This window comes from Melampsora larici-populina (genome assembly GCF_000204055.1).
Source record: "Melampsora larici-populina 98AG31 unplaced genomic scaffold MELLAscaffold_5, whole genome shotgun sequence".
Lineage (NCBI taxonomy): Eukaryota > Fungi > Basidiomycota > Pucciniomycetes > Pucciniales > Melampsoraceae > Melampsora > Melampsora laricis-populina.
Window position 1 is genome coordinate 2,532,911 of NW_006768769.1, and position 24,592 is coordinate 2,557,502.

At 39.4% G+C, this 24,592-nt stretch overlaps 7 protein-coding genes across 7 annotated transcripts; 5 read left to right on the top strand and 2 right to left on the bottom strand.

Annotated features, from left to right (window-relative positions):
- Positions 1 to 240: 240 nt before the first annotated feature.
- MELLADRAFT_103326 (uncharacterized protein) lies at positions 241 to 1,006 on the bottom strand (the record flags this gene model as incomplete). Its single annotated transcript, XM_007406052.1, is given in 3 exon segments — positions 241 to 497; positions 660 to 766; positions 786 to 1,006. The coding sequence occupies 3 exon segments, from the start codon at positions 1,004 to 1,006 to the stop codon at positions 241 to 243; spliced, it is 585 nt and encodes a 194-aa protein (XP_007406114.1).
- A 6,261-nt stretch (positions 1,007 to 7,267) lies between these two features.
- Positions 7,268 to 9,212, top strand: MELLADRAFT_93668 (uncharacterized protein; the record flags this gene model as incomplete). Its single annotated transcript, XM_007406036.1, has 5 exons — positions 7,268 to 7,456; positions 7,563 to 7,868; positions 7,942 to 8,265; positions 8,340 to 8,489; positions 8,556 to 9,212. The coding sequence occupies 5 exons, from the start codon at positions 7,268 to 7,270 to the stop codon at positions 9,210 to 9,212; spliced, it is 1,626 nt and encodes a 541-aa protein (XP_007406098.1).
- Positions 9,213 to 10,239: 1,027 nt separating this feature from the next.
- Positions 10,240 to 11,787, top strand: MELLADRAFT_103327 (uncharacterized protein; the record flags this gene model as incomplete). Its single annotated transcript, XM_007406037.1, has 4 exons — positions 10,240 to 10,504; positions 10,545 to 11,074; positions 11,148 to 11,254; positions 11,667 to 11,787. 4 exons carry the CDS (start codon positions 10,240 to 10,242, stop codon positions 11,785 to 11,787), a joined length of 1,023 nt encoding a protein of 340 aa, XP_007406099.1.
- Positions 11,788 to 16,123: 4,336 nt separating this feature from the next.
- Positions 16,124 to 17,312, top strand: MELLADRAFT_76897 (uncharacterized protein; the record flags this gene model as incomplete). The annotated part of the gene is made up of 5 exons (XM_007406038.1): positions 16,124 to 16,551; positions 16,622 to 16,679; positions 16,756 to 16,799; positions 16,868 to 16,946; positions 17,016 to 17,312. The coding sequence occupies 5 exons, from the start codon at positions 16,373 to 16,375 to the stop codon at positions 17,211 to 17,213; spliced, it is 558 nt and encodes a 185-aa protein (XP_007406100.1).
- Positions 17,313 to 17,978: 666 nt separating this feature from the next.
- MELLADRAFT_103329 (uncharacterized protein) lies at positions 17,979 to 19,620 on the top strand (the record flags this gene model as incomplete). The annotated part of the gene is made up of 2 exons (XM_007406039.1): positions 17,979 to 19,068; positions 19,187 to 19,620. 2 exons carry the CDS (start codon positions 17,979 to 17,981, stop codon positions 19,618 to 19,620), a joined length of 1,524 nt encoding a protein of 507 aa, XP_007406101.1.
- Positions 19,621 to 20,112: 492 nt separating this feature from the next.
- MELLADRAFT_93672 (uncharacterized protein) lies at positions 20,113 to 21,565 on the top strand (the record flags this gene model as incomplete). The annotated part of the gene is made up of 5 exons (XM_007406040.1): positions 20,113 to 20,711; positions 20,805 to 20,898; positions 20,973 to 21,029; positions 21,136 to 21,319; positions 21,399 to 21,565. The coding sequence occupies 5 exons, from the start codon at positions 20,113 to 20,115 to the stop codon at positions 21,563 to 21,565; spliced, it is 1,101 nt and encodes a 366-aa protein (XP_007406102.1).
- Positions 21,566 to 22,187: 622 nt separating this feature from the next.
- MELLADRAFT_71015 (uncharacterized protein) lies at positions 22,188 to 24,088 on the bottom strand (the record flags this gene model as incomplete). Its single annotated transcript, XM_007406051.1, has 4 exons — positions 22,188 to 23,572; positions 23,653 to 23,789; positions 23,866 to 23,897; positions 24,012 to 24,088. The coding sequence occupies 2 exons, from the start codon at positions 23,762 to 23,764 to the stop codon at positions 22,404 to 22,406; spliced, it is 1,281 nt and encodes a 426-aa protein (XP_007406113.1).
- Positions 24,089 to 24,592: the final 504 nt, after the last annotated feature.

The window sequence follows — 24,592 nt, forward strand, 5'->3', positions numbered from 1 at the left end:
AAATGTTGGTTAGTTATGAGTGGCTTTGGTATTGCTTTCGAGCAATCTCCAAAGCATTCCTAAAATATTGAATTGCGACTGAATTGCGTTAGGAAACCGGTTGGTCGCTTTTTCGCCCAACCCCTCATATCTCCACCACCCTGTTTATCGCACATGCGCGTCCGTTGCCATTCAGAACTCCACGCAGAGGACGACACTGGGACAACGGACCACACCAATACCGGCCACATTGCAACCATCTCAAGTACTTACCGTCTTCATCTCGACTATGAGATGGATTGTATGAAACAGCACGGTTCCAAAATGAAAGGTAATGTTGCAATGCTTGTTAAGTGTACCAATCCTGACAACCTCACCACAAATCCAATCCGAAACTTTTAGATTTTTCTTTCTCAAATTCTCGGAAGAAACAGCCCCACTACTAAGTACGTTTTCGCATTCGAACACACGAATCACTCTTTGCCGCGACTCAACCACCCTTTCTAGTCGTTCCCGCTCTGAACTTCATGCAACCAGGTACTCATGATCAATCAGAATTTAGGAATGTTTGAACTTATCACTTTTCGGACTACTCATGCTTGAACTCGACACGCACAAATCGTTTTCAAACAAAATTTTCCTTATGTCAATTTCTTCCTGACTCCGTCTGCCGAGCTCACTATTTTTCTCGCGTGTCTCCTTGATTCCACCGTGTCTCTCATTCTTCCAATCATGATAGATTTCACTCGCGCGCATCTCCTCGACTTTTTCCTCTTTATCATTCTTGCTATCATCATAGATTTCACTTATCAACATCAATTTCACTAATCGGGAGTCCGCGTAATCCATCATCCGTGTATCCAATGTGACATTCCAAGCGAGAGTGCAAATGATCGTCAAGTATTTGCAAATGTGCGCATCCGTCGATCACGACAGATCTGCCAATACGCGGGATTCCTGCGTTTGCCCATTCGGGTAAGTGGAATCCCGAGTATTCCACGTTACCTGGGCAATAGGTGACGAGCATTTAACGGCGTGCCGAGATGCCCTTCCGTGATTATATTCCCTCATTGACTTCTCTTTTCAGACGCTTTACAGCCGGTCCTATAAACCTTGGACGGTTGTAATATGCTTTTGACTTTATGATTTTTTGCTTTTGCGTTTGTAAATAAGCAAAATGATTTAAAACACACTTTTATAGGCTGATTTTTTGTTTATCAGCTCTCCTGTATTAGTACACAGTGAATCTTGAAGAAAAAATTCACTCTTATAATACATATCTTTGGATGTTGAAGCTCCGCATTTGGCAAAATGCGGAGCCTCATTACAGCTCTCTCAGAATGTTACGCACAGCAGTCACAGCTGTGAAAGGCAGGCACAGTACCTGTCAATGATTGGTGATGTATGTACAGCGAGCCACCAAATGGATTGAATCAGATTGGATTCATATCCGCCACTTCACTTCCCTTCATTCATCATATTTCTCCTCCTTATCTATCCCATGGGCTACGTCAAATACTCTTCTGACATCAAGATCATCGCGGTACGCCTCAAGATGAAAGGAGAAGATCTTGAATCAATTAATCAACGACTTGATATTCAAATATCTCGTCAGTCTTTGACAAGATGGACTCGACTTTATATCACCACCAACTCAGTCTTAGCCAATCCTCAGTTCTACGAAGTCCGAGGCGCTCCAACCATACTCTCAGCAGGCCAGCGAGTATTCATCACAGAAATGCTTGAAGATGACCCAACGTTGTATCTGGATGAGATTGCTGAGCGTCTCCAAGCTCGAACTGGAGCCCTGATTTCAATCTCTGCGCTTGCGATCGAAATCCGAGACCGTCTCGTCCTCACTCGGAAGGTTGCAAGAACAGTGCATCCTAACCAGTCACCGATCCGTCGCGGTGAATACCTTTATGAAGTTGGCGGAATTAAACCAGAATGTCTGGTATTCCTTGGTAAGTCTGCCCGTTTCTTTATTCTAGTCTCAATCCATTCAGCTTACAAGATCATTCTTGTTGCTAGATGAGAGTTCTATAGCCAAACGTCGGCTGTATCGTAGATATGCTCGATCTATTCGAGGTCAACGGACTGAGCGACTTCGAAGACCTACCAACTCCAATCGATTCACTGTACTGCCAGCAATCTCTCTAGAAGGATGTATTGCTCTTCAGGTCAAAGAGGGGTCTTTCAAGAGGATGGACTTTGAATCCTATCTTGAAAATCATCTGGTAAGGAAACTCAAAACTGTCATTCTCACACCTCAATCTCTCTTCTAAACCAATTTCTTGTTTATTACATCCATCACTATCTAGCTACCAATGATGAACCCGTGGCCCAAGATCAATAGCTGTTTAGTACTCGATAACGCTCCGATCCACCATGGTGGCGAAATCGAGGAGCTGTGCGAACGATTCGGTGTGCGATTACTTTACCTCGCACCATACAGTCCTGACTTCAATCCGATTGAGAAGGCTTTCTCAGTCATCAAGAGTCGCTTACGTCGGACTCAAGCACTAATTGGCGACTTTACTTCCGACGAAGAAGCTGAGATCATTTATACTGCAGTTGAAGATGTATTGACACCACGTTTGATACGCAGCCTATATGAGGGCTCGGTTTATCTATAATCAAACAATAAAAAAGCAACCCGATTTCAAATTGAATACAAATCACATCATGAATCAATTTCCCATCAAATCACTTCATCAACACAGTCTCACAACTAAAAAGATCAAGAATTTTGATCAATTGAATCAAACTGTAGATACCTCCTTCCAACCCGGTTTGAATGGTTTTAATTCTCAATCAAGAATCTGACTTCAACAACACCTATATGTATACATATCTCAATCTATTTTATCTTTGATTGTTTTGCTTTGAATGTCTTACTACTTGACCAATTTGTAAATCGGCTACAATGTTGTAAAAAATACATATGTATGTATTGGTTTCTCTTCAAAATGAAACTTGAAATCTAATTTCAGCTTTGAAAGAGCTTGTCTAATCAAGTCAACGATTCAAATCCTAAAATTAACGCTCGTAAATCTTTACTAAATCTTCAATGCAGGAACGACTTCTAAAAAGTCATCACTCTTTAATTGACTAAAGATCAAGGTGATTTATCTGAATTGTGGTATTCATCTCGATTGGCCATATCATTTTTCTGTAAATTAGATGAACCAATCAATGTTGAATCAAAAGTTCATTCGGATTTCAAAGTAGAATAGTGGCCAGCAACGTGGAAAGGAAGCTTTTGATGTGATGCTGAAGTTTTGAACGATTTGAATCAGATCGCTCAACCGAATTCTCAAGATGAAGGTACATCAACTGTATGCACTCGAACTAGACATAGATCTAATCCAACTCAAGTTTCTTTTCAACTATCTGATCCTTCCGATTCAGATGATGGAGAGATTATTCTTTAATTCAAACAAAGGTATCCATGGAAAGTTGGTATTTTAGGTACGATCGATGTCTTTTGGGAATCAGAGAGTTTGTCAAATCTAAATCATTGTTTTATTTCAATTTTCATGGAAAAACTTTTTAATCATTTCAAATGACAATTTTGGGAGTAGTCAGCATGAGTGTACATAGACTAGGTAAGCTATGTGAACCAGATGACAGAATCGAAAGGTTACATGAGCTAGTGACCTTTGATGAGCTTCCTGAGAGCAGGATTTGTAAAAGTAGGAGGGTTGCATCAACTATAGTTTGCAATCAAAGATTGAGGGGTTGAAAACCTCCTTTCCGAATGGATTCTCTGACTTGCAAACCAAATCGTTGGGCACCTGAAATGAGTTTTCTTGAAATGGTGGGTGGAAAGCCTTCTTTAACCAAGGTCTCTATACCAAATGAAGAGACCTCATTTGCTTGAAGATCGGTCCAATGATCGTATCCCTTAATCTCGAGATTGTTTCGAGTTTCTTTATCACCAGGCTTGATCAGCGCAAAGCTGAGGAAGTCTTCAAACTTTCCACAGTTAGAACTGATGAAAAGGCGCTCGTTGTCATCCAAAATCAAGTTGTTTTGTGAGGCTGTTGCAATTGGAGTTGAAGCAATTGGTGGTGGAGCGCTCGACGGTGGAGCAATTGGAGTTGGAGCAATAGGCGGTGGAGGTTGGAAGTCTTTCCCCTTTGCAATTCTAATCTCGTCAAGTGGGGATATGCCTTTGTAATGGAAACGAAAGTCATATGTTTTAGGAGGGGCTGCTAAAGTGACATCGTTCCGGCCAATCCGTCGATCTTGAATCTGGAGGAAGGATGAATCAAGAAGGTCAGATATCCAGTTTGATGTTTGAATACAAGGTGAAGTTGGTAGTTTACTCACCATGACATCGGCCCAAGTCCGCGCCTTTTGTGTTGTCACTCGAAAATAGTTGAGGTGATTGTCTGGATCGTAGCAGACAGAGTGATCACCCTCTTTATGTTGTGCAATGATAGCATCAACAAGTTCAGAGCGCTCATTTGCTGATCCTGATACTGGGGGTTCAATGGCATGTCTAGATCGGGTCGCTGCTGCTGCCTTGTCTATCTGTCGCTTTTTAAATTCTCTCAATAATCGTTCTTGAGCTTCAATTCCATCTTGGCGTTGTCGGACAAGTGAGGGGTCGGGCATCTTCAATAGAAAATTGACAAAATGAGATGGTCCAAGGTCTTGGATGATATGAATGAAAGTATTCCATTTGTCTTCCTCGTCAACGTTGTAAAAGGGACCAGCTCGTTTTTCGGTTCGTTCAGTGACCATCCACAAAAGCTCTTTGGGAGGATCAGGATCGTTAAGATAGTCTGAGAGACCAGTGACATATCGATCAACCTCAATCATCCCAAGTGTTTTGAACTCTTCGGGAGAGGTTTTGAATGGGTTGATTACAAAGGAATAGAGGTGCTCTTGCTTGACACCTTTCACAGTGCTGCAGACCTTCTTATAGAGTAGTTCAACCGGTTGGATTCGACCACGCTTTGATGTTGAAGGAGCCTTTTTTTTCCTTTGGTTCTTTCTCCATCCAAATCTCATACCTGACCCAAATACGCACTTATTTCTTTTCTGAATCTTCATGTTGATCTGATTTCAATTCTGATTCTTCTGAACTTTCATCGTGTTCAGCCATTGGTCTGTTGGTTTGCTTGACTCGGAGATTTCGATGAGGCTCAGGCTCATCTGGCAAAGGAGATGGAGAATAGACCGGGCTGATGGGCCATCCAATATTTTGAATCTGAGCATATAAGTGGAAGTTCAGTTCAATCTTAATCACAAGATGGATAAAAGAAGACACATACCTCTAGATCTGTTCCACTTGTTTCAGATACTTCACGTTTCTGACGCTTACCCAATCCACTTTGTTCAGGTGCTTTACGTTTTGAATTCTTTTCTTTTTTCAATTTCTTTTCTTTTTTCAATCTCTTTTCTTCTTTTGATTTCTTTCCTTTTTGTGATTTCTTTTCCTTTTTCGTTTTCTTTCCTTTTTTGGAACTTGAAGAGTCAGGTTGGTCTTGGAGATCAGGAAGACTCTCATCGCTATGTTCGAGATCTAGTAAAGTTGGCTTTGATTCGACAAGGGCTCGACGCGCTGGTGTTGCTCGAGGTCTAAGTTGAGGTGCTTTAAATTCTTGTGACGGTTTCAACCCTTGCGACACTAGAGGCACTTGGAATCCTGGAGGCGCTGATGTTGATTGACTGCTTCCAAGTATTTGTACACGTCAGAATTGCCAAAACACGGTGGTCAAAAAACTCAAGACACTCACCTCACAGAACCACTAATTGGTGGTTTGGCTTCAAGAGCTGGTTGTTGATGCTCAGCCTTGAAACTTCAAAAACAACAATCATCAGTTAGGTTTTGAATATCACCACTCAAATATGACCAATATAACACTGACCTGAAGGCACCTCTGGGCATGTCATGCGACATGGAATGAACATCTACAAAAGCTGGTTGCGATAAATATGCCTTTTTAGAAGATTCGATAACAATATCGGAGTCGTATTCATCTTCAACTTCGGATTCAAAGTGGGTAGAAGGGGCGTTTTCAGTAAACTCGTCAGAAGACATGGAGAGGTCTGCTTGTTTACCCTTTTCTGACATTTTGGCAAGGTAGAAGTGAGGTGAAGGTGGGAACAGCAGTGATTATGACTACCTTTTCATAATGATCCTGACATCATCGAACCTCTCACATAGGTGACAGGACTCCCAGTACAGCCGTTCCTGAAAACCACACAACTGGTTTTTATTTTTATTTTGCCAGTGTACATTGCAAATAAAAAGTTTTTTTTTTGAATTAATCCATTCAGATGCTGATGGATCATTTGGCAAAAGAAAATCAGCCTATAAAAGTGTTTTTTAAAATATTTTGCTTATGTACAAACACAAAAGCAAAAACTCATAGCAACCAAAACAAAATACAACCGTCCAACCTTTTCAGGAACGGCTGTACTTCAAGTGTCCTCCCACTCCCAAAACAATAAATTAATCTTACTTGGCATTACTTTACGAGTCATGACTCATGACTGATCCACATTAAATATAGCACCCAATCCAATTCTGAAACTCGACAGCTTAAAGTCCTGATATGGAAGGTCATGAGAGAAGACAGGATATGGCGACTCGCAAGAAAAGGTCTTGTGGATCTTTGATGGAGATGATGTCAGACTCATAAATAGCAAGTTGAAAGACTCATCTATTTGTCGAGAGCAATCGAAGGAACGAGGAAATATGGGCCGCCCGTTTTCGAGAGTCCGGGCCTTCCGTATTTGGAATTTGATACATTACAAATTCAGATACATACATCCAAAACGGGCATAACTCCCACAGGAGGTATGTAACCACAGAAAGTCGTACGGCGCCCTGAGAACATTACTTAAGGCATAAGCAATCTTTGACCGGGAAGCCAAAAGGACTTGAGCACATGCTCAGCCGCTTGAGCCGCTCCGAGAATGCAATATTGGTGTACCATGGATCACCAACCGAACAGAACCGAGTTATATGACTTATTGTGATATATAATAGATCATTACTTCTCACACATAAATTATTTGTATCAGCTCTGAGACTCACCTCAGGCATTACAGATCAGGGGATGGTCTTTAATGTAGCCCAAACCATCCTCATTGTATATATCTAATGATTACTTCTCACCAACCTTTCATGAAATGTAGCTATTTGGCCTTTTGCTCTTGGCCGGTGAGGGACCCTGTGTCACATTATGAGGCTTGAGTTCGGCAAAGGGGCTCATCATTCTCACTATATAATCCCCACACAAACAAAGGTTCAAACCCACGATACCCAATGTCCAACAATCCTGCTCCATATAACATCAATCCACTTAAACCCCATATAGCGCTACCTTTTCCTCCTGTTCCTGGCAAGCTCAGCGGCATCATCTGCAGTTCTGAGAATTTCCGGTTGAGACCCTGCCATTCAACTGTATATTTTAAACCACGCAAACAACCCTACGCTCCTCTGATTGGCATTAGGGTACGCATGATTTTCTCTCACATCTACCTCTAATTTTGAATACCGTACCTGATGACAATTGGTCAAATTCCTCCAGTGCAAGATTGACCGCACTCACTTTCGTCAGTATTGGCTGGACAGGTTCTCATCCGAAATTCTAGCACACAACAGGCAGTTTGGCCGAGTCAATCGAAACATTCAAAACCCCGTTGTTCTCTCTGACAACCACAACTTTCAGGACAGTCACATCGGAATGGACTTTGGTCATTTGCTTAATAGTTTTACCCCCGCGACTCCACCTCCTACCCAACCAACTCGCCCCAATCCCCCAGACCGAGTACTGCCCACCCACTGTCGCGGCTACTTAGGACGTTTTGCTGAAGGACATCTGTTGTTGAAGAACAACAAATGTTCAATCAAAGCCTGCTATCATGTGAGGCAATCAAACAATTCATAGGGCCGTGATACAAACTGATGACTGACATGTTTCAAATCAAACTCAATAGTGTTGCAACGAACTCAACACCGATTCTGTCTGTCGCACTCATGCTTCCCAGTCTAAGCGTAAAGTGAAAGAGGCACAACAACAACAACTTGAAGCCGCGCCTCCCAATGGTTCAAACTCCAACAATGTTGGCTCAACCTCCAACAGTTATTCAGAGACGGCACCGACTCAAGCAGGACGTCTTTACACTAGAAAACTTACTTCTCAAGAACTTGATAAGTTCAAGACGTTGGCCATTGAGAAACAGGTGTTTGAAAGGTTGCATAAGGCAAGCCTAAATACGGCAAAGAAGAACATCACACTTTTGTTGTGGTCAAATCCCAATGTGCGTATCCACTACTCAATGGATGATTGCTTCAACGCTGACATTGTTGAACATCCTTCACCTCCCTTAACCAGACTGAACCACACGGATTGTTAGCCCACGCCCCTCAATGGCCGTTACTAGCTTTGGATGAGTCTGAAGACCTCATGAAGGTTGTTCAGGAGACACTCGGTAATCAACTTCGACATAGCTTACATGTTTGGAATGAGCACGACGAAATATGGGTAAGCATTATCCTTCTTTCATTCACAATTTACCTGATATGCTCATATTCACACCATTCAACATAGCTTCTTACTCCGACCAACATGATACAATCTTACGCTTCAGACCGCCGTAAAATTCTGATACTATTGCCCACTGTCAATGAATTGGACTGCAAGGGTCTAGAATTACACAAGGTTCAAATGGCCGCCTCACTTACCAAGGGCTCAATGGATCTTTGTTACTTTCTAACTCCATCTTCATCTAACAAGATTTCGCGCAGTACCCCAATCCACACTCATAGTACACCAATTCGCATAGACAGTTCACCAATCAACGCTCACCAATCTAGAAGCCCTTCGAACTCTGACACTCAAATTATGTCAACCGCCGACTCCGAACCGACCACTGATGAAGAAGGTGATGTTGCAAGCTCTTTAAAATGGCCTCATTCGGTGTCTATGATTCAGATGCTGGCTTTCTTCGATGCTTCTACGCGACCCAAAACTCACATCAAAGCCGCTTGGTCAGAGGTCTTTGGCAGCCCACACGTGTACAAGAAATCTACTGTTACACGTTATCGCCGATGGCTTGGATTTGTGCCTCGATCAACACTGGATAAGTATATTACAACACATGGTTCCAAGAAGACTATTCGTCAGGCCACAAGATACTTTCACGACGCGTGGGCCAAAAGTGCAAAAGTTGTTGACAGTAAACCTACAAAGCATCATAAGACTTGATTTGACGGTTGTGTTATTTTGTCTCGCTCGGAGCTCAAGTTGTCTTTTATCTTATTTTTTCACTGCCTCCTCCTTCTGATCGCAGAAACCAGTGGTTAATCTGTTTTATATTTTAATTTACTTACTCGCCACTGTTCATTTTCGTTCATTACGACATGTGTATAAGTTGTGTATATCTTATTGTTACTCGCTTTTGTAAATAAGTATATATCCTTTCTGCTTATCTTCATTATTTCTTGAAATTAACTACACGCTCATTATGACCTATTGACACAATGAGAATTTATACATCAACAGCCTCGTCTATGGAGAGAAGAACTAAATTAATAAATATGTCAAACAATTATGAATCAACATCCTTACACTGCGAACATAATGTATTCTTCCGAGGTGAAAAATGATTACATTTATTTCACAAAATGATTAAAAATGCATTAATTCTGCATTAATTCTGCATTTTTCTGCATTAATTCTGCATTATTAATCATTTTGTGCATTAATGTCAATCATTTTTCACCTTGGAAAAGTACATTATTTTTGCAGTGTTAATAAACCCACGCTAGTTAGCATTGCTACCATTCCTCTAGCCGCTACCATCAACCGATCGGATGTCCCCGATCGGTCGATCATGTTTCGCTTACTTTGTATCTGATATTGATGACTCAATCATGGAACTGCACAACGAATGATAAAATAATAAGGATTATAGTTCTATCATTCGTATCGTCAAATAACATAACTACATTACTCCATATGCCAATTGATTGTTATTTAATTACATATAGTAATGCTAGTTCAGAATCTTCGCTCGGCATATTTTCTATGCAAAACTACAAATAAAAGACTGGCACTGTACTCTTGTATTTGTTTCTCCATTTAGTTCAATCCTTCACTTCCAATATTGACTTCATTGAAATTAATTATCTATCTTTCCAGGTGGGATTTGATTTCAATCATTCCGTGTTATTGATTTTGTTGCTCACATTTATTTTTATTAAAATTCTTTGAATGGTTCCTATAAGCTGCAATGCCCGCCCCAACATCCTCATCCACACCTACTGAATCGACTGTAAATGTAGCAAACGAGACGGCTAGGAGCACTCCTGAATCAGGAAAGGATGATATCGAACCGTCAGTCAAAAGCGTTACACCTGCTCATCATCTCGCTGTGACTCCACCTGCCGGTGCAGTAGGCTCAGTGCCTGAGGTCATCCACGAGCTAGCGGAAGGTGTTATTACTTTACTCTCAACTAAACCGGATGCAGCACAAAAATCGGTCAAAATCGGTGACGGTGAGTATAAATATTGTAATGTTCAACACCTGACTATTAGGCAATTCAACTTACATTGAAAGATTTTATTGTGTAGAAAATCTCATATACCTCAACATTGGGTATAACCTCACGAGGCCAATTGCTCAGCTTTGTCCGGATTTACCCGCCATGCAGTTTGGCTTCATGTACGGTGTGATCTCAGACCGTCACGCCAACATGAACATGCGACTCACTTTTGACCCTGAAACTGTAAGAGATAGTGGATATACTGAAACCTTTGTTTCTTACAAAATTGGCCAACCAATCAGTATGATTTCCACCCGAGACATGTATGATTGGAGTACACATGAGATCTACGTTGATTGGGAGCTACTTCCAAAGAAGCTTACCGCAAAACAACATCAACGTTGGACCAGCCTTGCCGCCCGATCACACTGTTTGGCACGCTCAAAGGCGAACCTGTATGTCACTCGCATGCTTTCGTATTATCAAGAAAGCCTTTGCATCCTGTGGACAAACCATTGCAAACCTAGCAGTAAGGCAGCTACGAACCTTGAGAGTTTCTACAATCAAGCAAAAAGACTCCAGGTAAGTATATATATGTTCCAATGTCAAGTAATTATATTATCCGACTGATAAACAACATTCATTTTGATGTAAGGTAAAGAACTTGTACCTCTTACAAAGTTTGGTAGCTCAACCGCCTGGACAAACTGGTTGGTATATGTGCGAGAGCCAGCATGAATCTCAGCCGAAGCGCTACGTTTGGTATTATGATTTTTATGACAAAGAGGCCAACACCGATCCCTGGAAAGATTACATTCATTCTTTAATTCATCACACCTATCATGAAAGTGGTAGGCAAAGTTTGATAGTACAGATTGACTGTGACCAAGAGGGCAGAATAAGCGATGTAGAGTGCTACAATTCACAGTAAGTCAGATAGAAGCTTGATAGATGCTACTTTTTACTCAGTCCACCCGCTCTTGTTTATGTGTATGTTCTCATAGAGATCTAAAGCGAGGGCCAGGCGACTGGGAAGACATGGATAACGCTTTCTTTTTGTTTCCACTGCACCATAAATGTAACCATCTTTGTGATCAACTTGGCTTACCAAAGCTGAACTGATTATTGGCTTCCGTTATCTGCTATCCATCATTTCACTTTGACTAATCTCTAGCACAAATAAGCTTTCAAATGATGGTTTTATTGTTATGTTTTTGATATGTGGCCAAGCAACTGCAAAAGTGATGCGTATAGTATGGATGATTAATGTTATTCAGCAGAATACTTCAGACTGAAGCAAAGATACATTAAACAAATTGATTCAAACAGTTATAAATGTTAAATGAGACGAGAAGAAAGAAAAATAAAGATAGCAAAATCGGGTGAATTGATCATCAAGGTCAAAAAATATGAATTGTAATTAAAGCAACTCTCTGGATAACCGTTATACCTACAATGACGTAGTGTTGTAAAAGATGTTTCCCAAAAACTCCACCTTGGCACGTTTTGAAATCTTTTCGCATAGACGTTTGTTGTGAAGTCTGATCATTTCGTTCAAGAAAAAGTTATACCTGGTTGCGTGCATCATGCGGCACATTGCGTCAAATCGACCAAACCACACATTTTCAATCTCGGCAGCAGACGAGTTAAACTTCCACTTTCCATTGGCTTTTTTCAATTCAGGGAACTTGTTTGGATCATTGTTAATGCGACATGTTGAATGAGATTCTTTGTGTGACTTGAAATGGAAACTGTCTACCGGGAGAAGTGTATTCTTGAAATGCGCTGTGTCTTCCTTGCTTGTGCGGATGTGAGAATATAGATTACATGCGTTATCGTAAAATATAACTTGTGGCATATCATCGGGGTTCGGGTAAAGCTCTTTTATCCAATCCTGAATGGTTGGTTCATGTTATACGATCAGGTAAGGTTTTTTCTCATTAGGAACTTAAAGTAATGTGTGCTTACTTTGACCTTGGTCACCGATTCCGATACGAAGAAAGTTTTACATGCTAATATTACGCCACATGGGGCCACCATCAGCTGTTCGTTGTGGGTCTTACGACGGGAGAACAAGATTTTGGGTTTGTTGACAGCAGATTCCCCACCATCTCGGGCCACTTCGTGTTCGCGTTCTTCTACCTCACAATATAAAAGATCTTCCTCACTCATGTTCACTTCCCCAGTTTCAGTGGAAAGTAACTCGCTCGGATCAATCTGAATCTTAGCTTTAGGCCGGTTGAGCCTCCTAGGCAAGCCAAACATTGTATTGTTGCGTTCTTTGTAAGCTTTGTATGCTTCAATATGCTCAATATCATCACAGGTCTGACTGTTGAATGAAACCGGTCTCATGCAAGGTTGTGCCTTACATATACCGCTGAGCAATCGTGTGTGCGTTGGGCAATAGCGGTCATGGACCTTGTGCAGAGGTTCATCGCAATAGTTTGAAGCTCTGTGGGGATCGAGGACTTTGAGTTGGGATTCGGTGACACTACAACACCAGTGACCAATAGTTATACCATCGGTGACGAGGGCACGCATGACTTTGTAAAAGGTAATATAAGTATTGATATTAATGTAGTTGTTCAAACAATGAGTATAGGTACAAACGTACTAGTTGCTTCGTCTGTCCCAGGTATCCTTTCAACTTTAGTGCAATCAGAACACACATGAGCCAAATATGGGGTGCCTTTGACTTTCTCCCATTCAGAATGGGCTTCCATCGCTGAAAAAAAACGGCGATCATCTGTACCCTTGCCATCACTTATCAATCGTATCCCTCGTTCACTGGAAGATCTAAGTAATCGTTGGATGTCCAGCCCCTGGGAACAAACATGCGGGCTAATCCTGCGTGTATAATTAGGATCATTGAAATCATTCGTGTAGTCGGCCTCAAGGTCTGCGTGCGTGTGATTGTATGAGTTTACAAGGTTGTAGACCGATACCCTACGTGTTTAGACAATGAAATAAGTCAGTATTTGTTCTAAGTGTAATCAGGCGAGTGAACTCACACTGCAAGCATTTGTAAGTGGTTGAAGTAGTTGGCTAGTTCATGGCTCATGAAGTAATGTTGAGTGACCTGGAAATATAACGTGGGCTGGCCTTCTTCCGGTGTATAGTATTCACGAATACCGTCGTGTCGGATGTAACATGGCGTATAAGTTGAGTTACATTCTAGGCAATGAAGATGATGATCATTGATGTCAGTGGTTCATTCCAGTGTGGAGTAAGACAATTTTCTACACTTACTACGACAGTAACCATTAAAGTGCTGGACGGTTTCTATTCCTTCAACATCTAAGTGATAGCCATACACTTGCCGTCGAATTTCAAGTGCAACTGGCCCACACTCGTCGATACAATTGAAACAGTGTAAGGTAGGAGGGTAGAAGGTGTGTTCAGGTATGACCAGAGCGCAATTGGGGCGGTCCTCTGTTGGAATACCATTAACGGGTAAGTTGTTGGGATTGTGGTTGCAAGACGGAAGGTCGTAATACATGATGTGCCAGAGCCTTGCCCACGTAGCTGGGGTCTGGGTGGGGTCTAGGCAGCGCGTAAGGTATTCGATTGGCCCTTCGGTGGTTGTGGTGCCGTACGCTCCATCTGTCTTATTCAGGAACTCGGCAGAGAGCGTGGCAAATGTGGATAGATGTTGGACAGTCAACGTCTCATAAGTATCGGGGTATGCTTCGAGGAGTTGCATCATCAGATCCTTGACTAGCATTATATAAAGTATGTTTTGGAGTGGTGATAGAGGTTTGAGTTCAGTTTGGATGTAAGGGATTCAGAATGAGTCAAAGAGAGTAAATGATCATTTATTATAACTCTTATTATAACTCTCTTCATATATATTTATATATATTGTGCACGAAGTATTTCTCATCACAGTGCATTTCTTTGAGTCTTAGCGTCGAGTAAGGCTCGAGCGATTGCACGAGCGTGGTGAGGTCCTTATTCGCATTAGAGGATGAGGCTAAGGAAATCTCAGGCAAAGGTCAATTTGCAGGCAAAATATCCCGGTTCATCTCATCTTCTGATTAGGTCTCGGTGAGGTTATGCCTCGGTGAGGTTATGTCTCCGTGAGTACTATCCGCTGTTTGATGCCGGTTGTGAGGGAATCTAAAAGAGTCTGCGCGTATCTCACGTCTGGGCAGATGGGTAAACTCAACTAAGTCCCTCGCTGAGTCTCGCACGCTTCGAGCGCAGCGAGGGACTTATGACTCCCAAGCACATTTTTGCCTGTGAGGGGATTGCTTTTTGGCTGGTGGAAATTGGTGTCCTTATAAATCTTTTTCATCTATTTGTGAAAATCCTTGAGCCAAAGAAATAATCTGTTCGCCTCTATGAGGCCCTTTGAACCATCGAAAAAAAAACCGAGGAAACCGAGGACCCTTCCTCTAAGGGCTCCTCAAGTTCCAGCTTTTGGTGTAATTTCCGACTGTATCCACTTGTAGCAATTACATATGACGGCTTAAACAAGACAAAGTCCCAGAAATTACCCTCAAACGTGAAACTTCAGGAGCCCATAGAGGAAGGGTTCCTCGATTTCCTCGGATTTTTTTTTGATAGATCGAAGCGGCTCAGGTAGGCGAAGAAAAAAATTCTTTGGACCAAGAAATTTCACAAATAGGGGAAAATGTTTCATAAGGAGAGAAGTTTTTCTCTGCCAAATTTCATTTCCCTCACAGGCAAAAATGTGCTTGGGAGTCATAAGTCCCTCGCTGCGCTCGAAGCACATTAAATATAGCACCCAATCCAATTCTAAAACTCGGCAGCTTTATGCAAGGTCATGAGAGAAGACAGGATATGGCGACTCGTCTGCGTATTTCAAATGGCCCGTGGCTCTGGCCCGATGGGCCGCCCATGATTTCACTCCCCTTCGATTTCTCTGCTATTTGTCAAAGAACCTGGTGTAGTGAATTGAAATCAATCAAATCAAATGCTCTTGAAGTGAGAAGAAACAAAAACTACAGCAACATCTTTATCGTTAAACATAGTATTTCATAAGTTTGTATCGTAACAAATTTGAAAATGAGAATAGTATGACAACATTTGAAAATGACATCACAGGAAAAAGTGAAATGCTGATAAAATAAGACGAGAAACTTGAATGTAAATAATGCCGTCAACATTTCGGCACACGTCAAGCGCATCATTCATGCGCTTCAGTCGATTACCTTGACATGATTCTTCATGACAACACTTGAAGATTCCGGGAGTTCTAAAGCATCATGCGATCTTACGACCCGTCAGTAATCAAAGTCTCATAGGCTCTATCCTTTAAAGCGGTGAGCACTGAGCTGAGCTGACCTAAAGGTGACGATAATGAGGAATGTCGTGCGCATGTGGGTAGATATGTACCACAACGAAAAGTGCGCTATGTATCACCAAGATTTGGGTACAAGATAAATTTGTATTACAATCGGCTCACATCGGGCACAAAGCTGAGCTTTAACTTCAAGCATCAAGCACGATATCTTTGTGCATCTTACTTTATGGTTCATCAAAACTCTCGGCTTTACGAGTTTTAACTTTTGGACTTACAAATTAAATCCAATCTGGCAGACATCATTGCCGGCGGAAAATGAAAAAAATTGATCTTGGACTTGTAGATTTCTTGTTTCGCAGTCTGACAGCAAGTTTTTCATTAATTAGGTAAAGGTTATCCTGGTGCGGTAGAATTATAAATACGTCGACAATTCTTGAATCGTAAATCAAAGAAAGTCTATCAACCGCAGTGCGATCAGCCAGTCGTTGTCAATCACACCTTTTACACTCGCACTCTTTTTGCACATCTTTCTCTCATATCACAATTCAACTTTTCTCCAATTTCTATCTTTTTAACACTCACACTTTATTATCCTCACTCGGAATTTCATTATGAAGTCGTTTATCATTATCATCACTCTTCTTGCACTATGTCTTAATGAAGCAGGAACAGCTCAAATAGTCACTCGAGATGCAGAAGTCGATAAACATACGAAATCGTCATCAAACCTCATGACCTGTCATGCTAATGCCACAAGTAACGTAGTCTCTGATTTAGAAGATTGCGATAAGTTAGTCAATAATCAAGTTTTACGTTCTTGAATCGATCTAACCAAAAGTCAATTTTGATTCGTTCAACAGGGTCGCTACTTACATGGCCACAAACAAGTCGGCATGCGCAAAGTACAGGTCTTGCACCGTGAGCAAAATATTTCAAAGTCTAGAAAAACTCAACTTTTACTGAGCCCATAGGCTTTTATACTTGGTTTGTATAGTTGATGACCAGAGCCGGTATCGGTAAAGCACAGGCGGTTCAAGTGTAAGTGTTTAATATATCCTCATAGTGTGTCAGACAACCCACTCACTCGCTCATTACTTACTTTGTAGGACATCGCCCACCGAACTCAGATACGCCTTCTCCGCCTACTTTGAAAAATGTTGTAATGTTACTGATCCAATAAAGCCTGTAAGTCATCTTTTCTCATGTTTCTCTATCTGAATCTCTTTGACTGATATTCATCCATACTATTTATAGCGTTTAGAAAAATTCCCCAAGACTGCTGATGGAGACCTTTACTTGACTATAGCCTTATGTGCAGTTTCTGATCCAAAGTGTAATACAGGTGATCAAGTTTCAGTTTGTTCTGATTCGACTTTTGAAGAATTGAAAAACGCTCAAGCAAACTTAACAGATGTTCCAAAGATTGGTGTGAATCAAGATTTATCGTATTAGATTGAATTTTTCTTTTTACATACTTGTACTTACTTTACAAGCTTATGGTAGTGAGTCTTGGGAGTCGGATATGCAATCAAGAAGCGGGACTTGGATGTTGCCTTGAAGTCAGAAATGAATTTGTGACAATCTCGTATATCTTTGGCCTGTAAAGGACAAAAATTTATGGAGACACAAGAGGAGTTCTCAAGAAAATCATGAGCGCTTTTTCCCTAAAGTCTCAAACCCGTGTCTGAGCAATACGTCACTTGCACCTGCCTACATGGTCTTGTGACTACCTTACATTATTATCCACCTTGTGTATATGTCGGAGTGCATTCGCCTTGGTAGCCAAGATTTTGATCTCAAACTACAAAGGCAATCAATAAATTGGCTGGTTTGCGTGGATGATTGAAATAAAGACTTCATTTGTTCGCCAGTGAATATACTGAAACTATAGCTGTTGTTGAAACTTATGCAGATGAACAAATTCAAGTCTAAAAAATAGTCTTTTGTGGGTTTTCAAATCAAAACATACCAAAAGAAAAAAACATCCCTAAATGTTTTGTCTGATAATCTTTTTCTATGTCTCAAAGTTCCCGAGTCTGCAAAAGTCGTGCTCGAGTTGCAACAATTGCCACACCGCATGCACAGGGAGGTCGGTACGGTCTGGTTACTGGTAAAATATAGGTACGGCTCATATGTTACATGAGGTGTGAGTCGAGAGTTGGGGTATAAATTGAAGTCGATGACATCATTTGTTTTGATTTTTCAGAGTGAGATGTGATGTTCAATTCAAACAACAACAACAACAACAACCACCAACATCACATTCCTAATGAGAATGATACTATCAACACTCATGTATCAATTCAAGAACAACAACAAGAATCAATCTCAATTCCAATATCAAGAATATCTCAAAGAACAATCAACTCAAACAACAAAGCTCAAGTTAAGCTCACCAATCTCTTCAACACTATCAAACGTAAATTACTTATTCATAAAAGAAGATATTGGATTTACTCAATAGCTCTAATGATGATGGTTTATTATTGTCTATGGAACTTCAATTTGGTATCATCCTTTAAACCTAACTATTCAATTTCAAACTTATTTATCAAATCTTTTAAAACACCATTAACTTATCGAAACCAAATAGAAAGCATCACAACTTCAAGATTTATTTTAAATCGATCAAATACACTTTCATTTGATCATATTTATGTTTTAAGTTTACCTAACAATTTTAAAAGAAGACAACGAATCCAAAAGATCGGAAATGCACTTGAATTGAATTTTACATTTATTGATGCGATTGAAAAGAATTCAAGTGTGATTGATTGGATTGGATCAAAAGTAAAAGAAATCAGAAATAAGAAACGTAAGATCTTATCAACTCAATTTGGAAAACATCAAAGTGAGATTGGTGGAATGAAAGTAGGATCAGATTGGTTATTAAGAAATGAAGAAGAAGTAATCATAAAAGAATCAGAAGAAAAAATTAAAATTAAATTACCTGCTTTATCAAAAGATTGGGTAAAAGAACTACATCAACATCAAGACGATCTTCAATCTTTGTATCAACCGAAGTTTAATATTCAAAGTCAACTTTATGATCCATTAGAAAGTAAAGCTCCAAGACAATTAAGTTCAGGTACCATTTCAGTTTGGTATGGTCAAACTAAAGTGATGAGAAAGATGTTAGAGAATCAAGATCGATCTGCTTTGGTTTTAGAAGATGATGTAGATCTTGAATGGGATTTAGGACAACTTTGGTCAAGTGTGTTACGTAGATTACCAAAAGATCACAAGAATCGTCAAGAAGGATGGGAAATCGTTTATTTAGGTCATTGTTGGGGTCGTGAAAACTCTCGTAAGTCAGTTTTAATATCACGAAATCGATTAGATTCAAAATTTCCTCATCTCGCTCTTCTTTATGAGACGCATTCTGACCATCAACATACCTTTTCACCAAACCATATATGATATAGATCCACAATACGGACACCCAAATCTTCATCGATCATCTGAACCAAGATGTTTACACGCTTATGCCTTAAGTCATACAGGAGTCCAAAAGATTCTAAAATATCTTTCAGATCCATGGATAGCTTATCAAACAGCCATCGATATTGCTTTACCTACATTAATCAAATCAGGATTCTTAAAGAATGCATTTTCGATTGAACCAGCTTGGATCATTCAAGATAAAACTGAATTTGAAAGTGATGTTCAACCGCTTGGTAAAGGTAGTCTTTGGGCTGGTTACTTGATGGATTCTACTTGGGATAGAGTTTTGAAGTATGAAAGGAATGGAAATGGAAAAGAAGAAGAAGAAGAATGGGTCGAACGTAAGGGTAAATTGGATCCTGCTACGGTTTATAGGGAACCTTTGTTGGAGGAAAGTACAGGTGAAATGAATTGATTTCATGTCCTATTCTGTTAGGAAACTTTGTTGAAGTGAAAGGATTTAGTCATTTGTAGTGCATGCATGTTGTAAAGAGGAGATGTATGATATAGTTATTTGTTGTTTTCAATCTGATGTTTCTGCAAACCTGCAAAGATTTAATGTATAAGGGACTGTTTGAGCATAATTTAAAATCAGATTCAAAGCTGGAATGATCTCAGAGTGAGAGTCACGGAAATTGTAGAATTCTGATGAGAGGACTTGAATTGAGCAAGGCCAGCTTCCAAATCCCGCCCGAATCTTGCTCATATGCCAGCATACACTCGGGCTTACCCGACAAGGCTCGTTCCCGGATCATTTGTCTCGGGCTTTGCTTATGGTACCTAACGACGGTCCCGGTTGGTTGGTTTGAGATTTTCACGTTTGACGCGTTTGTTCTGGTCAGCAAGAAAGTATCATCCATCCATCCATCCATCCATCCATTCTCACACATCGGTTTACTCATCCAAAATGCCATCAAATCGAAACCAACAAATCAATGAATTATCACAAGACAATGAACAAGAAGTTCAAAGTGAAGAAGGATCAGAAGATCAAATGATAGAAGCAGAAAACCGAGAACCCACCGAACGAGATATCTTAACAGGACAAAATATGAATGAGATCTGTCAATTAGAAGAAGATCGAGAAGCACAATTGATATCTAAAAGAAAGTTACGAAACCATTTTGATGAAGTGATGGCCATGAGAGATGATACGAAGATGATCACCAATCAAAGTTTTCATTCTAGAATTCAATTATTAGATGGAGATTTCAAGAGTGTGATGAACCCAGGAGTAGCAACGATTGATGCACAAGCTTTAAGATTACTTTCTGAAGCTCAAGTTCAAAGAACAAGAGATTTGAAAACTGAAATTGAAAGTTTTAATACAGATGATTTTATTACTCATTTTACTCAATTGTTGGGTAAAAGGAATACAATGGATTCAGATGATGATGATGATGATGAAGATCATGTTCAGAATCGTGCAAGAGGATTTGTTGATTGGGAAAAAGCGGGTAAAAGGTTAATGAGATATTCTAGAAGAGCTCCTACAATGGATGTGATGTAAGTTTGAATTTTGATCTAATCTTTAATCGGGTGAAGATTTTAGGTAGATTTGAATCAACACTGCCTTGAACTGATGCTTTGGTTCTGTAGGTATGGACCTTTGGATATTGAGCATAAGAAACGTAAGTTTACTCAACGAACGAAAGTCGTCAAAGATCCGACTCAAAAAACTGCACCTACAGAGGTAAAGTGATGTGATCTTAATCTAGCATCCTTTTAGTTTTCTAATCTCATCTTTATTTCTTGTAACCGGTATAGGTTGCGGCTGCAGATTTGAATAAAGTACGAGAAGAAACCATAAGATTAACAAATTCAGTACGTAGATTCTGCAAAAAAAAATCGATTCCTGATCTTTTCTCTTTATCTTGACTATTTGATTGTTTAAATTTTTGATGATTTTTTTTTCCTTTTTGGTTTTCAGATTCGACAAAATTTACATCGTCAACCTGAATCAGGAGTTAACTTTTTTAAATTTTTCATTAATCCAAATTCATTTTCACAATCAGTTGAAAACTTATTTTTTATAAGTTTTTTAATTAAAGAAGGTGCAGCTGCTATTGAAAATGAAGATGAAGATGGAAATCCAAGAGAATTTCCAATCATTCGTAAATCTTTTTTTTTATTCACTTTCACACAAACCAAAGAAGAAAGATACTAATACAATTTTTTTTGGTTTTTTTTAAGTTGCATCTGAGATTATGTCTAAACAAGATATGGCTGAAGGTGCTTATAAGAAAGCTCAAGTGATTATGGAACTTACGATTCAAGATTGGGAAGATGCGATCGAATTGTTTGATATTAGAAAACCTATGATTGAACATCGAGATCCAACACCTGCTAAATCAAAATAAACCTATCAAATCTTAACACACCAAGTTCGAATCTTATTTGAACATCTGATCACATATATTTAGGGATGTATGAAAAACATTGTTTTAATCAACAAGAAAATCGAAATTTGTCACCTTTTTTCCCTTTTATTTTCAATGCTATATATATTCTTAATCCCAATCAAAAAAAAGCCACTCACAAGATTTATTAAAAGTTGATATAGTTTTAAATGATATCACAAGAAGTTGTTTGTTTTGTTTTTCATTTTAGTTTTTGTATTTTTTGTATTTTGATTACATAAAAGTTTGTAAGAAGATAAAAGATTTTGAGTTAAATTTGGTTGATTTTTAAATCTTATCTTGAATTTAAAAGTCTTTTAAACTTATTTTGCTAATCTTCTGGTGAGCTTTATATAGGGGAACAAATTAGGTGAGTACATGACACGGAGGTGTTCAATATGAGTTGACATTTCTTTGAAGATTTTCTTTTTGGGATTTAATCTGATCTCATTAAGAGACCTTCCATGAGTCTCTTACACAAGTAAACTAGGCTGATCAAAATTTAATGAACACAAAAATTGAACTTTTTTTGAGATATAATCTTCCCTCTTAAAAGTCTCTGCAATGATTCAGAAAGATTTGTGGTGAGATCTGTTGCAACGGGAAACAAGTTGAGGTTTGCTAACTGAAGAATTGCAATGCATAAAGTACGATATAATCATTTAGACAAAATACAATTGCGGTAAAATGAAAAGAAAAGATGTATACATTTCTAGAATTCAGTACAAGAGTTAAAGAAAAGAAAAGATCGTTTATGATTTGCTTTTCCAACCAAATAAAAAGAAGAGGTAAAATTGATTTAAGAAGGTTTTGGACCTAAATTATTCACCAAAGTAGTCAAGATTGGAGCTACTTGTTTTCGACTGGCTTCTGGATTCCCTACTTTCCAAATCCTAACTTGTACTGTATTAGAATATATAAAGGCGTCTATATCGTTTTGTTGATCGATGATTGAAGTTGATAAATCAAGTTGTTGTTGAACAGACAGATCAGGGTTTTCTAAACCTTTATAGAGTCCTAACATAGCTTCATTTCGAATCAAGATCAATAATTCTCTTTTTGTTTGACCGGTTGCAGCTGCTTCTTTTTTCTTTAGTTTTTCATTATTCGCTAGAATCCCAACCGCATCTAAACTTTTGGAAGCACCATATTCATTGGTAGCTGTTAAGAGAGCTTTCCATTTATTCGATTCTTTGTCTCGAACCCAATCACTCAGACTGATCGGTACCGAACTTAAACCGAAAGTCCAACCATTCGTTTGGTATTGTTTATAATCACGTTGTAAAAGTTGAGTTGAATTCAATCGAGTAACATCATCTTTTAAAGTTGAAAGAGTTTTATAAAGTGATTGAAGACCGTTTTGAGAATCTGAAGAGTTAGCCGAAATTGCAAATCTAGAACGAGGAATTAAGAAATCCCTTGCCGAAAGATCTGATTCAGTTGCTTTTCCACCATCTTGAATTAATTTTAAATTACTCGTATCAATCACAATAGCACTTAATAATAAATCAGCTAAACCGATTGGAAATAATTTCGATTGCCAAGTTTTTGAAAAATGATTGACTACTAATGAAGCACAACTACCGGTAGGAACTTGAATGATCCTAGGATTCGCATTAAGATAAAGTGTATTATTTTCAGCTGGTTCATGATGATCTATAACTGCAACTACTTCAGCTTGAGTTCCAAAGACCGATGAAATGACTTGATTATGATCTACTAAAGCATATTTAGCACCATAAGGTGTGAACTTTGAAAAATCTAATGTATCAGAACAAATCAAATCGTTTTGTAAATCACCCGATTCTCGATCGATTTGCATCGCATCTTTTAAGGCTGCTACATTCTCGGCTCTTAATTGAAATGCTGATGATGGAGTTAATTGGATTGGAATATATCGTGTTGATGATGAAGTATCAAAACTAGATAGGTATGCAAATGCGATCGAAGATGATAAGGTATCGAGATCTAAAATCAAAAGTCAAACCAAGCTAAGTTTCTTTAAGCTGAGAATGAGAGATTCAAAAGATATGTTGAATGTGACTTACCACCCGCCTCATTTCCAACACATAAGACCCAATCTTTTAAATCAGCTGTGAAGAAGGCTTCAATGAAGTTATGGTTCTGTTGAACAAGCCAAGATCTGAGATTATCGTTCATTGAAGTTGAAGTTGAAGTTGATTGACTATGGATATTATTAAGAAATCGATATTATGTTAGTAAGTATCTTTCCAAAAGTAAGAATAATGAAGATTGATTACCTTTGGTTAGTTTCTAGTGGATGGTTCTTGTTCTTGTTGTTGTTGGATGGTTTGGATTGAGAATTTGAATTGTAAATCAGGGAAATGTTGATGATCAAGTAAGCCAGCCAATTCACATGTAACAAACACTTCATAAGTGCACCCACTAAAAGAATCGGGTTCTTTTCTCTCTTTCTTGGTTTGTTTCAATTGTGATGAAGGATTGGAAAAAATATATCTTTCGAGCAGATTCAATGATGTCACTGATAGATCAGAAAGAACTCTCTGATCGGGTAGAGTGATCTTGATGTGAGTCTGTGAATACGGCACAGCCACTGATCAAGTATTACATCTTGAGGCAGTGTCCAAAGCTCCAGAACACTGGAGACTGCTGGATACTGTGTAACTCCTTTTCCGACGCGGCCACGTCCGCTTTCAAAGAGGGGCTTAGATGCCTCAACTTTGGCCTGAGACCAGGTGTATTTTCAAGCAATTTTGCTTGAAATCCTTTTTTGAATCACTTTAGCGGTACACAAATATGAAAACCGTATGAAAAACCCGCATGAAACCACATGGTTTTTTTACACCACGGAGGGGCTTTGAGTCTAGAAATGGCCTTTCTTAGTCTGAGAATGGTCATTCCTGAGGGCCAGCTGTAGATCGGCTGGCAGGCCATCGATCGGCGGCCCACTGACCGCCTGAAGATGGACAAGAGAAATCGAGGCCGTAGTCGGCCTCTGGGCCATTG